Raw genomic sequence first — 16,215 nt, 5'->3', positions numbered from 1 at the left:
TGCTCTTTCTTCTCTCGACAGTGCTGGGGACCATCCGGTTCGAATATCGCTGTTGTTTGACGGCTCACTTTAGAGAGGTCTTCTAATTTTGGCTTTCAGGGAAATATTTACATCGTGCCTGGGAGTCTATAAGCTGTAATTTCCTACTGCTCGTACATCATGGTTAAGGACTCTTCGTGAAGGCCATGTAAGGAGAGAAGAGCGTAAAGAAAAGCACCACGGAGGCTGTATATACACAGCATTTGCCCGACTCCTGCATGATCGACCTCAGGGCCTGGGTTGGCCCTGGTTTGCGCCCCCCCCCCCCCGCCCCCAACACACACACACCGTGGGAGGAAAACAGAATATTGTTTCGCTGAGCCCAGGTGCCTCGGAGAGATCTTCCCGTGTTGCACAGGATGGAACCTTGCAGATGGAGTCGGGAGGACTAAGGAAACCACCCTGGGGTGGATAGGAGAAAGGCCTGAACAAAGGGAGGAGATGAACTAGGAAGGGACGAATGTAGGCATGGAGTTTTCATTTCCCTCTCTTGGGGCTGCCCAGGGTCTGCATGACAAGCATTTTTCTTGCTACTGTTTAAGAAAAACCCATGTCTGTTTATTCTGACACAGTCATTCGCACAGTACTCAGTGCACACCAGGTGGTGCCGACTATAAACCGACTGCGCACTTCCATTGACCCCCAAGCAAATTGGAACTCAGCTTGAGCTTACATTTTTACGTGTCCCCCAATTTAAATTTTAATTCTCAGATCCAGCGTGATACTGCATCTGAGGCTGACGTGCTGCGCACTGGAATTGGGTCCTTTAACATAATTTGAGTGACACGGGAGTAGGTAGTGGCCTCTTTCTTAAAAAAGCAGTTTTAAAAAATTGGTAGTGACCGCACGACAAAGTCTGTGAAGCCTTCCTTAAAAGGATTACAGCGTGTGCCCTAAAATAACTTAAATCAGTGGATGTTAACATCTTCTTAAACTGGACCTCTGCTTATCTTTGACTTCAGTCTTTTTGTTATCCTCACATTAAAACACACACAACAACAACAACAAAAGCTTTCTCTGCAAACAAAACCTCTAACCCTGGCCATAACTGAATGCAACCTGATGGCTATTCTTTTACCTCATTTGTTTATACTTCCTTTGGTCTCTAATTCACTGGGTATTATTCTAGGCACTATTCTAGTCACTGAAGGTGTTGCTGCAAACAAAAGTCCCTGATTTCAAAGAATACAGTCTGGCAGGGGAGAGAGGCAAACAATAGAAGGTGATAAGTATTACAATAGAAGTAGTACAGACATATGGCACAGTTATTTGTGAGCATGAAGATTAAAACCAGACTGCATGGATTTGCATCCCAGCTTTTGGCACTCATATCTTCTTAGGTAGGTTACTTAACCTTTCTGTGCCTCAAATTCTGCATCTGCAAAATAGAGGTAATAATATTAGCACCTACTTTGCTGGGTTGTTCTACGGATTGAACGAATGTGTAAGGTCCGGACATGGGAAAGGCTCAATAGATGGTAGGTATGTGATGGCAAAGTCCAGTCAAGGAAGAGCCCCTGATAGACTGGGAAGGCAGTGTGATCATGAAGGATAACACCCAGGTCTCTGGCTGGGGAGATAATGGTGCCATTTACTGAGATTTGAGTCAAAGAAGGAAGAACAGGTTTCAAGTATGGTGATGAATTCACTTTTGATTCTGCTGAGCTGAGCCTTCTGAAGACCTTTAATTAATTAATTGACTCATTGCCAGGTATTACGCTAAGTGTTGTACCTGGATTATCTCATTTAATTCTCCCAATGACCCCATGAGTTAGAACCATTGTTATTATCTGAGGCACAGAGAGGTAACTTGCCCAACACCATATAGCTTAGTTAGTAATAGAGCAAGGCTTTGAACTCAAGCAGCTTGATTTCATAGCCCATGCTTCTTTTCTGATTTTCCTGTTAAGTAGAGATGCCCATAAAGAGCTGTGTATATGGGTATGGCATTTAGAAAGTAGTTCTGGACTGGTGATTTGAATTTGGTAGTCATCAGTAAAAGGTGCTAGCTGAAGTCATGGGAACAGAGGGGACAGCCCCACCAGAGTGTGTTGAGTACCAAGAGAAGACAGCCAAGTACAGAACCCCAAAGAACACCCAACGTTTTAATGATGGACAGAAAAAATCCACAAATGAGCTTGAAAAGGAGCAGCTGAAATAGTAGGAGGAAAAAGAAAGGAATGGGGAACATTTCGAGCAAAGAGAATGACCCACAGTGTCAAATCCTGCAGAAAGAGCAAGAAAGGATTGACAAGTGTAGAATGGATTTAGCCACAAGGTGGTGCTGCTGGTGACCTTGGAGAAGGAAGCTGCCGTGGAGCAGTAGGGGTGGCGGCCAGACTGTCTTTCATGTGGTTAGGAGTGAATAGGAACTATTCCCTACATATATAGTGTGCAGGAATCTGGGAATACAGGGATGAATAAGACATGGCATATGACCGAAAAAACTTTCATTTTAAAGGGAAAGACTCGGGCAGCCCTAGTGGCCCAGCGGTTTAGCACCACTTTCAGCCCTGGGTGTGATCCTGGGGACCTGGGATCGAGTCCCACATCAGGCTCCCTGAATGAAATGGAGCCTGCTTCTCCCTCTGCCTGTGTCTCTGCTTCTCTCTCTCTCTCTCTCCCTCTCTCTCAGTCATGAAAAAATAAATAAAATCTTTAAAAAAATAAATAAAGGGAAAGACTCATATTTGCAATATAGTGTGGTCAACCCCAGAATGTGGAAATCTGTTTAAGGGAAAATCATGGCACAAAAAGAGGGTGTTTGGTTGTGTGTGGCAGGTGGACAAGGAGGGTCCAGGTTGGCTCCATAGAGCTGAGAAATATGGGTGGTATTGGTGGCGTGAGGGAAGAGCATCCCATGCCTGGAGCAGCAGGACATAGTGTACGGTGGTAGGAAACAGGGGCTTACACAGTGTGGGGAACCAGTAGCAGATGAAGTTAGAGGCAGGTCAGATCACGGGTGACCTTGTGGTTTTTGAATTTTAGACTGGGGGTGATGGGGAGCCATTGAAGGGTTTCGAGCAAGAAAGAGATACGACCAGATTTACATTTATCAAAATGACTGAGGCAGCAAAGCAGATGGAGGATGGAGTCATGGAAACTGGAAGCAGTTAGGAGACCTATAGTAATTGTGATTTCTTTCTTTCTTTTTCTTTTTTCAGATTTTTATTTATTCATGCGAGACACACAGAGAGAGGCAGAGGGAGAAGCAGGCTCCCTCTTGGGAACCTCATGTAAGACTTCATCCCAGGACCCCAGGATCAGGACCTGAGCCAAAGGCAGACGCTCAACCACTGAGCCACCCAGGTGTCCCTATGATTTCTTTTTCTTTTTCTTTCTTTTTTTTTTTTTTTTTTTGATTTCTTTTTCTATGTTAGCTTGCTAGAACTGCCATAATGAAATACCACAGACTGGGTGGTTTAAACAACAGAAATGTATTTTCTTATAGTTCTGGAAGTGAAAAGTACCAGATCAAGGTGTCAATGGGTTTGGTTTCTCCTGAGGCCTCCATCCTTGGCTTGCAGGTAGCCCTCTTCCCTCCATGTCCTGGCATGGTCCTCCCTCTGTGTGCATACCTCTCTGGTGTCTCTTTGTGTGTCCAAATCTTTTATTATAAGGACACCAGTTATATCAGTTTGCCCATGCTTCTGTTCCCCAGTAGCCTCATTTTAACTTAATCATCTTTTTTTTTAAGTAGGCTCCTTGTCCAGCTTAAGATGAGATCAAGACCCTAGCTGAGATCAAGAGTTGGATGCTTAACCATTTGAGCCACCCAGGTGATTCATTACCACTTTAAAGGCCCTATCTCAGGGATGCCTGGGTGGCTCAGTGGTTGAGCGTCTGCCTTTGGCTCAGGGTGTGATCCTGGAGTCTCCGGAGGGAGTCCCACATCGGGCTCCCTGCATGGAGCCTGCCTGTCCCTCTGCCTGTGTCTTTGCCTCTCTCTCTGTGTCTCATAAATAAATAAAATCTTAAAAAAAAAATGAAGGGCCTATCTCCAAATATAGTTACATTCTGAGATACTGAGGATTAGAATTTCAACATATGAATTTGAGGGGGGAGGAGACACAATTCAGTCAGTTAGTTCTTTCCATCAGTAACATGTATGGAATGGGGTCTGGAGACCACTAGCTGATAAGATTAAGTTGCTTGTCTTCTCATCATTAGGAAACAACCAACTCATATAATCTGTAGAAGTTAATGGTAAACTAGGCATTGTGATATTAATAAAGACTACTTTCATTTCTCAGTCCCTGATGCCCAGCAGAGTCTGAAAACAGATGACACTGGTGCTGGTTGAATTAATGTAGGATAGATGAATGAATCCATTATCTGTAGTTGTAATACACATGGAATTGTGTCTGCCCTTTTGAGTCTAGGGAAAGGAGACTTGTAGTGTAAGACTTGCTGAGGGTGTGACTGGATAAGATTCAAAAGCATTTAGTGGGATCCCCGGGTGGCGCAGCGGTTTGGCGCCTGCCTTTGGCCCAGGGCGCGATCCTGGAGACCCGGGATCGAATCCCACATCGGGCTCCCGGTGCATGGAGCCTGCTTCTCCCTCTGCCTGTGTCTCTGCCTCTCTCTCTCTGTGTGACTATCATAAATAAATAAAAATCTAAAAAAAAAAAAAAAAAAAAAAAAAAAAAAAAAAAGCATTTAGTATTTTCACTTCATTTCAAGTTATTGTTCCTTTTTTTCTTCCATTGATCAGGAGCTCCCTGGGAGAAGGGTCTTATACAACTGTCTTAGCATTCCCAGCCACTAATCCAATTCCTGGCACAGAGTACAGTTCCTGGCATGGAGCACATGTACCAGTAAAGTTTGTGGAATGAATGAGGGAATTAGATTTAAAAGTTTTAGTGAGTAGAAGCTGTAACATTGCATTCAGGTTTTAGGAGAACTCTGGTTCGAGATGTATACTTTCTCCCCCTTTTTGGTGGTTGTGGCACTGGTGAATCTTCAAAAAATGCTTCATTGAGGGGACACCTGGGTGGCTCAGCGGTTGAGCATCTGTCTGCCTTCGACTCAGAGTGTGATCCCAGAGTTCTGCTTCTCCCTCTGCCTGTGTGTCTGCCTCTCTCTCTCTCTCTCTCTCTCTCTCTCTCTCTCGTGTCTGCCTCTCTCTCTCTCTCTCTCTGTTTCTCATGAATAAATAAAATCTGTAAGAAAAAAAAGTGCTTCATTGAGCAAAGAGTAGCCATCAGCTGAGAAAACTTTTATCTCACTGTTATATCTACAAACTGATGTGTCTTTTTGTCTTTCTTGTTTCAGAAGAGAAAGGTCCTTTCTTGTAGCAAAGGCCAATAGCTACAAATATGCTCTGAAGCTTATACAACCATTATCTTCTTCTTCCTCCTCTTCTTTTTTATTTTTCCTTTTTAAAAAATAATAAAGCTTGGGGCACCTGGGTGGCTCAGTCGGTTAAGCATCTGCCTTCAGCTCAGGTCATGATCTCGGCATCTGGGTATTAAGCCCTGCATCGGGCTCCCTGCAGAGCAGGGAGCCTGCTTCTCCCCCTCCCTCTGCCCCTCCTGCTTGTACTCTCTCCTTCCCTCTCTCAAATAATTAAAATCTTAAATAATAATAATAAAATAATAATAATAAAGCTTGACTACCCTATGTTCTCCTACAAATGGACCTTGAGAACTTGCTTGGGAGTTTCCAACAGGGGAGCACAGCTACTCATAAAACCTTTATCTTTTTTTTAAAGATTTATTTATTCATGAGAGACACAGAGAGAGAGAGGCAGAGACACAGGCAGAGGGAGAAGCAGGCTCCGTGCAGGGAGCCTGATGTAGGACTTGATTCTGGATCCCAGGATCACGCCCTGAGCCAAAGGCAGATGCTCAAACTCTGAGCCACTCAGGCATCCCTCTACTCATATAACTTTGACAGAAACATGGTCCTCCTCTATTGGGGAAGGCTGTCCTCTTTGACCAAGCTTTTAACTTTTGAGGGTGGGGAGATGCACAAGGAGTGGTGAGGGTTAGGCAGATAGGTAACACCCACCTAGCCGGCCAGATCAGCTGGCAATCAACCCTGGCAATCAATGCGGTGACAGATGTTGCAGCCAGATCACCCTTCCATCCTTCTTTTCTATGTTTGAAGATCTGGGGCGCCTGGGTGGCTCAGTCAGTTGAGTATCTGCCTTCAGCTCAGGTTGTATGTGATCTCAGGGTTCTGGGATCCTGCTCAGAGAGAAGGCTGCTTCTCCCTTTCCCTTTGCTCCTCCCCTTGTTCGTGCTCTCTCTAATAAATAAATAAAATATTAAAAAAAATAAATTTGAAGATCTAATCGGCTTTATTAAATGACTCATGAATCGGGCAGCATCCCATCAGGCAGACAAAGGAGCTCTACTACCACCTTCTTAAAAACTTACAACTTTTGGGGCACCCAGCTGGCTCAGTTGAAAAAGCATGTGACTCTTGGATCTCAGGGTTGAGAGTTCAAGCCCCACACTGGATGTAGAGATTACTTAAATAAAAATAAAACTTGAAAAATAACCACCTTACACCTTTCATCTTCCACCTGTTCCTCTGACATTAAGCATATCCTAATTTCCCATTAAACAAAAGCCTCCCTTGAGGCACCTGGGTGGCTCTGTTGGTTGGTTAAGTGTCTACCTTTGCCCAAGGTCATGATCCCAGGCTCCTGGGATTTTAACCTGCATCAGGCTCTCTTCTTAGTGAGGAGCCTGCTTCTCCCTCTCCCTCTGCCTGCCAGTCTGCCTATTTGTGCCCTCTCTGTCTGTGTGTCAAATAAATAAATAAGATCTTAAAAAGAAAAAGCTTCCTTTGACCCATACCTCATTTTAGTTTTCATCCCATTTCATTCCTTCCCTTCTTTTCTATTTTTTAATGATTTATTTTAGAGAGAGAGAGAGAACGAGCACATAGAAAAGGAGAAATCTCAAGCAAACTCCCCACTCAGCTCAGAGCCCAACTCAAGTCTCCAATTTTATGACCGTAATCTCAGGTAAGCCCTGAAATCATGACCTGAGCTGAAATAGTCAGGCACTTAACTGATGGAGCCACCCAGGTGCCCCTCAGTCCTTTCCTTTTTTTTTTTTTTTTTAAGATTTTATTCATTTATTCATGAGACACACACACCACACACACACACACACACACACAGAGAGAGAGAGAGAGAGAGACAAAGACACAGGCAGAGGGAGAAGCAGGCTCCATTCAGGGAGCCCGATGTGGGACTCCAGGACCACACCCTGGGCTGAAGGCAGGTGCCAAACCGCTGAGCCACCCAGGGATCCCCACACTCCTTCCCTTCTTAAGATGAGTTGTCCAATCACCATTTAATTTCCCAATTCCCCTTTCATTCTCCAATCCATTCCAATCTAGCTTCTTCTTCTTTTTTTTCTAGATTTTATTTGAGAGAGAGAGAGAGAGTGATAGAGCATGAATGAGGTGGAGGGGCAAAGGGAGAGGGAGAAGCAGACTCCCCACTGTGCAGGGAGCCCAAAAGGAGGGCTCAATCCCAGGCCCCCCGGATCATGACCTGAGCTGAACTAGTCACCCAGGCGCCCCTCCAATCTGGCTTCTGACTCTAAGAGCCAATGGATACTTTGGGTCTTTTCATACTAGACCTTCTACAGTTTTCTGCAATCTTCTTGAAACAGGTTTTTTTTTTTTTTTTTTTTTTTAAGATTTTATTTATTTATTTATTCATGAAAGACAGAGAGAGAGAGGCAGAGACACAGGCAGAAGGAGAAGCAGGCTCCATGCAGGGAGCCTGATGTGGGACTCGATCCTGACACTCCAGGGTCACACCCTGAGCTGAAGGCAGCACAAAACCACTGAGCCACCCAGGGATCCCCAAAACAATTTCTATTTTTGTTGTTTATTTGTTTTGCCATCCCTGACTCTATGGTCTTCAGATTTTCCTTTTACCTCTTCAGCTTCCCTTTCACAGTATCTTTTGCTGGTTCCTTCTCTACCTAAGTCAAAAGCAGTCTCTTGAATGTTTGGCATCCTCAGGCCATCTAACAGGCATCCTGCATACCCAGGACCTGTAGTCTTATGTATATGTGAAATAACGATGAACACTGTTTCATAGGACATGGCCTTCATATATGCTACTCTCCCTGCCTTGAATTCTTTTCTCTTCACTTTGCTTGGTTGAATCCTTCTTTTAGGTCTAAAGTAATTTCCAGAGTCCTCTCTGTTACACTTCAACAGAACCCTGTTTTCCCCCTCTTATTATAACAAATGATTAAATGAACTTAAAATATGTTGGGCCTGTTCTACATGCCATACATTGTATCAATTAATTTAATCTTCACAATAACACCCTGTGCAGGGGACTGTTAAAAAAATTTTTTTTAACTAGTAAACTCCCATCCAGCAAGTAGACAACTCTGGGGTGCTATACAAAATGAAAGGATTTTGTAGGTAGAAGAATGATGGGACAAAGAAGTTAAGACTGGACTGTTTCAGGCAAGGTTACCTCACTAGTGCCGATCAGGAAATTCCAGATTTATTGGTTTATTTTTAAAAACATTTTATTTATTCATGAAAGACACAGAGAGAGGCAGAGACATAGAGGGAGAAGCAGGCTCTCCGTGGGGACTCTGATGCGGGACTGATCCCAGGACTTGGGATCACCACCTGAGCCAAAGGCAGACCCTGAGCCAAAGGCAGATGCTCAACCATGAACCACCCAGGTGCCCCCATATTTACTGGTTTATTTATTTATTTTTTAAATTTTTATTTATTTATGATAGTCACACACAGAGAGAGAGAGAGAGAGACAGAGACACAGGCAGAGGGAGAAGCAGGCTCCATGCGCCGGGAGCTCAACGTGGGATTCGCCCTGGGCCAAAGGCAGGCGATTTACTGGTTTAAATTCTCCTGGGAGAGGCTAAAACTGCAATTAGGTTACATATTAAGTCGTAATGGGGGGGGGTGTCTTTTTTTTTCTTCTAAGATTTTATTTATTCATGAGAGACACAGAGAGGCAGAGACACAGGCAGAGGGAGAAGCAGGCTCCATGCAGGGAGCCCGACGTGGGACTGGATCCCGGGTCTCCACGATCACGCCCTGGGCTGAAGGCAGACGCTCAACCGCTGAGCCACCCAGGCGTCCCTGTAGTGGGGTTTTTTCAACAGTGACTTCAATCTGGGCCCTGTTATTTCTTTTTATCGGGGCCACTATTGTAAGTTCCATTTTCTAGATGGGAAAAAGAAGGCACAGAGAGGCAGAGCCAGGATTATCCCCAAAGCAGGCTGATCTGGCTTTAGAGTCCATACCCTTCACTGTGATGGAGAACTTAACCACAATTTATATGGATAGATTTCATTTTCTTTACCGACTGTCTCCGTCAAGAATCCTCAAGGTCTGGGGCGCAAGGACTTAGCTTCAACCTTCAAGGGCTTACCTGGCACACGGTAAATACTCAATTGTTCAACAGATGAATAGCTGAAAAACAAACTGGGTGGCTCAGCGGTTGAGCGTCTGCGTTTGGCGCAGGTCGTGGTCCCAGGGTCCCTGGATCGAGTCCCGCATCGGGCTCCCCAGAGGGACCCTGCTTCTCCCTCCCTGTGTCTCCGCCTCTCTCTCGGGGTCTGTCATTAATAAATAAAATGTTAGACAAAAAACTCGATTAATTCGAATAAGTACAAAAAAAGAAAGAAAAAAAAAAAAGGATCTCTCTCTTCCCGCTCCATCTCCCACCCAGTGAATCAGGGGACCTGGGAGGGGAGGAGCGCCCGGCAGGGGAGGAGGCGCGATCAGACACAGGAGTGTGCACACGAGCTTCAGCTTCCTCCCCTGGGACACGGTACCGACTGCACCGCGGGGTACCGAAGGCTACTACCCCCTTTCTTCATCTCAACACGGACGCTCGCATCGCCCCGCGTGAAAGAACGCGGACACGGCCCGCGCCGGGCGAGGCAGGCGCGCAGCGTCACGGAACCGCGCGGCCCTCGGCGCAGCCCAGCGCGGAGGAGGCCGGCGCCACCCGGCAGGGGCGGGATCCCAGCGCGGCGGCGACAGGCCCCGCCCCCGGGCCGGCGGAAGCGGGGCTCGAGCTCACCTCCCAGACCTGGGCGTGTCCCCGCGGGCGCACGCGCGCGCACGGCATGCTGGGAAGGCGCCCGCGCGGCGGCCATTTTGTCTTATCGGCTCCTCATTAGAGGAGGCTTTTGGGCCTGCGAGCGGGCTGAAGGGGTTGGCGGCCGTGTCGCCGGCGTTTCCTTTGGCGGGTGCCAGGGCTGGTGGGAGCAGCCGCCCGAGAACAGCACCATGATTTCGGCCGCGCAACTGTTGGATGAGTTAATGGGCCGGGACCGAAACCTCGCCCCGGACGAGAAGCGCAGCAACGTGCGGTGGGACCACGAGAGTGTAAGTCCCGCGGGCCTTGGGTCTGTGCCCGGGCGCCGTGGGGGAGGGGAGCGGCGCGGGCTGGGGCCCGGCCGGCGGCGGCGCGGTGTGGGGCGCGGGCCGCGCGGGGTCGACTGTCTGATCCTGTGGCGGCGAGGGAGGAGCCCGCCCGGGTCCGGGGATGAGGATGATTTGTTGTTGTTGTTGTTTTAGTGTTGGGGGAAGTCCAGGAGGGCCCCTGGCACGCTCGAAGAGCACCTTAACGAGGCAGGGAAACGCGGGAAAGGAATTTATTACATTTTAGAGGCTTTAGAGTTTTCGCCTCGTTATGAAACAGGGGGGGAAAAAAAGACAAATTCTTCCGTTATTTGGGTGGAGCGTCGTATTGAGAGCGAAATTTCTGGCCAGGGTTGCTTGTAAAAAATCGCGGCACCCTATTTATCCCTTCAGTAATGGTTCGATTTCGACGCTTCTGTGAGGAAATTTAGATTTTTAAGAGGTCATGGAACGTGAAGGTAAGGTTTCCCGTGATGATTTTACAGATACTGCCGGGGGGGGGGGGGAGGTGTGCAGGACGTTTTAGGAAGCCCTTCATGTAGATGGTTGTCAAGGGTTTTTTCTTTCACGTAAAACACTCCTTTGATAAGAGTACACGTATCTTGATGAGCACTGAGAAACGTAAGAATTGTTGAATCACTGTATTGTACACCTGAAACTAACAAAAGTGTTCGTTATACTTGGATAGAGCAAAACTCACTTGGTCCTTCTTTACCTTTTGAATAGGGGTAAATAGAAACCCGGTTTCACAGGTGAGACTTGAGAGGCTGCCCAAGGTCTCTTGGCAAGTTAAGTGGCAGAACTAAACCCAATATTTGTAGTCTTGTTCACCTTCCACAATTCTGTCGAACTGACTCTCTGCAGATGCCAGTGTATTTCAAGTGTTTTGAATATGGAGCGTTATGTTTATGTGAAGTCTCAACTTGAAGAACAGGCGTAGATTTTTTATTTTATTTAGCTTGCGGTTATAATCAAACAACATGGTAATTTAAAGGCAGTTACTAATCAAAATATGTATACTACAGATAGGCTTTTTTAAAAGGCTAGTTGCTTACTCTTTTTTTTTAATGTAGGTTTTGGTCAGAGTAAAATTTCTCTTTTGCAATGCAGGAAAATAAGCAGATGCTACATGAGTCCTTTCCGTGTCTTAACAGATAGTGGCTAAAGTTGTATTGGAGTGTTGCTTGATTCCAGAGTAGCGTGAAGGATTATGGTAGAATTTATTGTGTGCGGTCAAATTCACACATCTGTCACTGACCTCAAGAGAGGGGAAGCTTTTGGAAAGCCTGCCTGCCTTTCTTTCCTGTTGGTTTTTTTTTGTTTGTTTGTTTGTTTTTTTGACATTGGGTTTTTCTCCCTGCTTGTTAAAATAGGAAGATGAGTAACTTTGTTGCTTGTTTTGACCCTCTTTCTAGGCATTTGTCAGAATGAAGTCAGGTGTCTTGTTTTGTTTTGTTTTTTTACTACTTAGGAATCTTTCCATCTTGCCTTGCAAAGAAAAGAACATTATAATTTAGGACATTTGTTTTTTTCTTTCTTTTTTTTTAATTTTTATTTATTTATGATAGTCACAGAGAGAGAGAGAGAGAGGCAGAGACATAGGCAGAGGGAGAAGCAGGCTCCATGCACCAGGAGCCCGATGTGGGATTCGATCCCGGGTCTCCAGGATCGCGCCCTGGGCCAAAGGCAGGTGCCAAACCGCTGCGCCACCCAGGGATCCCAGGACATTTGGATTAAAGAGAAAATTGCTTTTGATTGCCTGGTCATCAATTGAAGTAGTCTAACATCTATGCCTCCTTGGTTTTGAACACGTGTTGTGGAGAAACTTTATTTTCCTGATTGTATTTTACTGCCACATTGCTTTCTATACCTGGGTTTATAGTTAGCGGTGGAGCTGTGGAATAGCAACTTGGTCTTATATCGTTTCAGCTACAGTCCTTCTCTTATGCCTTTAATGGTAGGTTGCACTTCATTCTCTATTCAAGTATTTGAAAAAATCAATTACCGATTTCAGATTCACGTCTGTAGGGGTGAGGGTGGGGTGGCGGGAGGAGGTTGGTGTTGACCTGGAACAAAGCACATGGCCTAGTCTAACTATGACTGAGTGACTCCAGGGTATAATAAAGCTGTGGAAGCTCACGGCATCATTTCCGGGTTATTTGCATAGTCTCATGCTGTTGGTTGTTAGTGGTAAAATCCTGGAGGAATGGACAACCCTAGCATATACCGTAAAGGTTTCAGGATCACTGCAACCTGATATTACTAAATATTTTTACATTCCTATTCTAATGTTGAAAAATTTCCTTGCTACATTTGCACTAGATGGGAAAAGCTATTTCGGCTGGGTGGAGTTCTTTTGTTTAACAATTGAAATGGAAACTTTACCTTAGTGGTAAAGGTACTTCTTGGAAGTCTGTGACTGACTTGTGGAATTTGTTTTAAATGCAGATTTCTGTACCTCATCCATAAGAGATTATGATCTGTAGGTCTGAGGGAAAGCTCCGGAAATGAGGATTTTCTTTAAATGGCCTCTTATGCATTCTGAAGCATGTGCACTACAGTTTCCTGACACACCTGGGTTTTTAGTTGTGAGCTAGTAGCACTTGAGGCTTCATTTTAAGTGAAGGATGCTTCGGTGATGCTAATTATTGATTTTTCCTTTGTTTGTAATGGTGTATATACGGAACCACTATCCCGGTTGAATCTTGGAAAGTGCTTTACTGGGGTTTTACAGGCCTTTCCAGCCAGATTTGAGAGGAAGTTTTCAGCTAAAGTCAAATTACTTTTATTTTATTTTTTAAGGTTTTGTTTATCTGTCCATGAGACACAGGGAGGGAGAGAGGCAGAGACACAGGCAGAGGGAGAAGCAGGCTCCATGCAGGGAGCCTGACGTGGGACTTGATCCCCGGTCTCCAGGATCACGCTCTGGGCCGAAAGCAGCTGCCCTTAAAGTCAAATTACTTTTAATACTATTGCAAGGATTCATTCATATATCTTACTGCCTTGTTTATTAATATTTTACATTTCCTTGAGATTAATATTTTTGCATAAAGCAGTTTATTTGCTCTGTCCACAGCAACGAAGAAAGCATGTGATTTTTAACTACCTATTGTGAGTACCTTTCAGTTAGTGTCCACTTGGGGATATTTCAGTGTTTGCCAGAGAAGGCATGAATAAATAGCTTTCACGTAGCTGAATAGACTGTAGGGAATTTCTCCCTCAAAAAATTATTTATGAGAGGAGGGAGGGGCAGAGGAGGGGAGAGAGAATCTTAAGCAGGTTCCATGCCCAGCACTGAGCGCAGCACAGAACTCTGTCTCACGACCCTAAGATCTTGACCTGAGCTAAAATCAAGAATTGGACACTTAACCCACTGAGCCACCCAGGTGCCCCCTATTTTTAATTCTTTGCAGGGGATTTATTTATCTATTTAATTTTAAAGATTTATTTATTCATTCAGAGAGAGCGAGAGAGGGGCAGAGACACAGGCAGAAGGAGAAGCAGGCTCCATGCAGGAAGCCTGATGTGGGACTCGATCCCGGGGCTGCAGGCAGCGCTAAACTGCCACCAGGGCTGCCCTGCAGGGGACTTTAAAGTTTGGTATAGAATTTTCATTATCTTTTGTATAATACATAATATAACAGGAACTTTGTACTTCAAAAAGAGGTTTTTACATTGTGAGTCTCAACCCAGAAATGAAATTATTTAACTGTTGACTTACCTCTGATTTTGATAATATCCAAAATGAGATTTCTTTTATAATTTATCAAATTCAAGTATGCCCCCCCCGTTTGGTGAAGATTTAATAATTTAGGAAGGTAATTGAACTAAATGTTCTTTTCTAAAATCTTCAGGATGTTAACAAATATTTTCATTGACACTGAAAACTTTTTGGAAAAGAAAAGCTAACGTTCTGTCCACATTTTTACTTGTAAACTTTGAAAACAAAAATTGGTAATTATAGTGCATGACATCTAAGTATTTCGATAGATTTAATTCAGAGTCACCAAAATATTCTGTCAGAAATGTAGGCATTTCTGGTCGTATTCTGTAGTACATGTTAAGTGTTGGGCTTCTTCAAATTGGCAGCAGTCTATGTGTTGTATGTGTATGTAACTGTTGTTTGCTTTTTCTTCCCAAAACATACAAAAGTAGAGTGAATATTATAATGAATTCTCTATGTAACCATACCCAATGCAACATTATCAACACATTGCCAGTATTGTATCTATATTCCTTATCCTTTCCTTTTTTGAAGCAAATCTATCATTTAAGCTTTAAAGACATCATCATACATCTCTAAAATACACGGATTTCAAGAAGGCATAACCACAATACTATCATCACATTGAAAATATTAAGGTATTTCTTTAATATTTGTTTGATTCCTTTAAGAAAAATGTGTCATTAGAGTTGATTTCTTCACAAAGGGAGAGAGTAGCTTAAGTTAGTAATAATAGTGCTTCATTGTTTTATGAAATATGTTTAATTTTTTCATCATTTCTCTTTTTTTTAAGATTTGTTTGGAGGGGAGGGATGGAGGGAGACTCTTAAGTAGACTCTGTGACAAGGGGTCACGGGGCTCCATCTCCTGACACTGAGATCACCACCTGAGCAGAAACCAAGAGTCGGCTGCTTTAACTGACTTGTAGCATCCAGGTGCCCCCCAGTTTTCTCATCATTTCTTAGTTGTAACTTGGGGAAATTTATTGTATTCGTTTATTCAACGAAAATGTAGCACTATAATAACATAGATAGGCATTTGGCTTAAGAGCATCGTCAATCTGGTGGCAGATATAAAGGAGTAAACGTGCTTTTGTAAAACAATGTGGCACATGCCACAGTAGGACCTGTATAGGGTCTAGAAAAGCACACATTAGAGGGGCATCTAATAATCTAGACTGGTGTATGTACTTGGGAAAAGGCCTCTTACAGTGACCCTTAAGTACTGGGACCTGAAGGATTGGTAGGAATGACCCCAGGGAATGGGAGAGAAGACAGATGTTACTAGAGGCTGGAGAAAATCTTAGGCCTGAAAAATTGAATAGTGTTACAACGGAGTCATTGTTTGTTTTTGTTGGGGGAGAGGACGTGTGGATAGATGGTCAGGAATCTGTGTTTGAGTGCTTTTTATAAGCCTTGTTCAAAGTTGGAACGACTAAATTACATTGGGAAACAATTGAAGACTTCTAAGCAGGAGGTTGAATATCAGATTGACTGTTGTAAACATGATGAATTTTTAGATAACCTGAAGTAGAAATTGAATAAATATTTTCTGTTGATGATTTGTTTATAAAATGGAACTTGTTATCTCATGGAACCAAAAATGTATCCACAATTGTTAGTAACATAGAATACCAGAGAAGCTCTCAAAGAGATTCACAGACAGTATTTTAGCTAGGGGCCTGTATTATAGTTCTGTTAGAGCGTATTACAGTTGTAAAGACATTTATATGTCCTTTAATGATTTGAAGGCTTTACGATCTGTAAATAACAACTATCTGGCCTGACTGTTGGGTGAGAAACAACTAGGAATTCAACTGACTTGGGAAAGCACTTTAACAAAAATAATGCAGGCGGCATTGAAAATATTTGATTAGCTCAAGGGAGAACTGTTTGATTCAGGTGGGTGTAGAAAGACAAAAATCAATGTTTTTCTTATTTTTAAAACATTTCAGTGTAACTGTGCTTACAGAAATATACTTATATTGGTTAATAGAATGCAATTTAAGTTTAACTTATCCTATACAATTTGGACCAAAAATTGGTACATGGCTTAGG

General features: G+C 44.0%; 1 protein-coding gene and 1 long non-coding RNA gene across 24 annotated transcripts in view; one reads left to right on the top strand and one right to left on the bottom strand.

The window, feature by feature from the left end:
* Positions 1-357: 357 nt before the first annotated feature.
* LOC144286377 (uncharacterized) lies at positions 358-10,003 on the bottom strand. Of its 3 annotated transcripts, none has more exons than XR_013354462.1 (3): positions 9,747-10,003; positions 9,434-9,620; positions 358-1,417 (listed from the first exon to the last, which is right to left on the bottom strand). It is a non-coding gene; the product is annotated as an uncharacterized LOC144286377 (long non-coding RNA). The 3 variants fall into 3 exon arrangements; XR_013354464.1 differs by lacking the exon at positions 358-1,417 and adding an exon at positions 4,697-5,146 and having other exon boundaries at positions 9,420-9,620; XR_013354463.1 differs by lacking the exon at positions 358-1,417 and adding an exon at positions 5,665-6,291.
* Positions 10,004-10,150: 147 nt separating this feature from the next.
* Positions 10,151-16,215, top strand: part of LUC7L3 (LUC7 like 3 pre-mRNA splicing factor) — a 30,543-nt gene continuing 24,478 nt past the window's right edge. For 9 of the 21 annotated variants that reach the window (XR_013354454.1, XR_013354461.1, XR_013354460.1 and 6 more), the window contains exon 1: positions 10,154-10,398. Coding sequence is in view for 10 of the 21 variants with exons in the window: in XM_077852765.1 (XP_077708891.1) it covers positions 10,300-10,398 (99 nt within the window). In the remaining 11 variants the exon portion in view is untranslated. Of the gene's footprint in view, positions 10,399-16,215 lie in introns of all 21 variants that reach the window. The other 12 variants (XR_013354451.1, XR_013354452.1, XR_013354448.1 and 9 more) reach the window with 4 other exon arrangements.

This window comes from Canis aureus, chromosome 16, assembly GCF_053574225.1.
Source record: "Canis aureus isolate CA01 chromosome 16, VMU_Caureus_v.1.0, whole genome shotgun sequence".
NCBI lineage: Eukaryota > Metazoa > Chordata > Mammalia > Carnivora > Canidae > Canis > Canis aureus.
The sequence above is the reverse complement of the archived record's forward strand: the minus strand, read 5'-3'. Positions and strand labels throughout refer to the sequence as shown.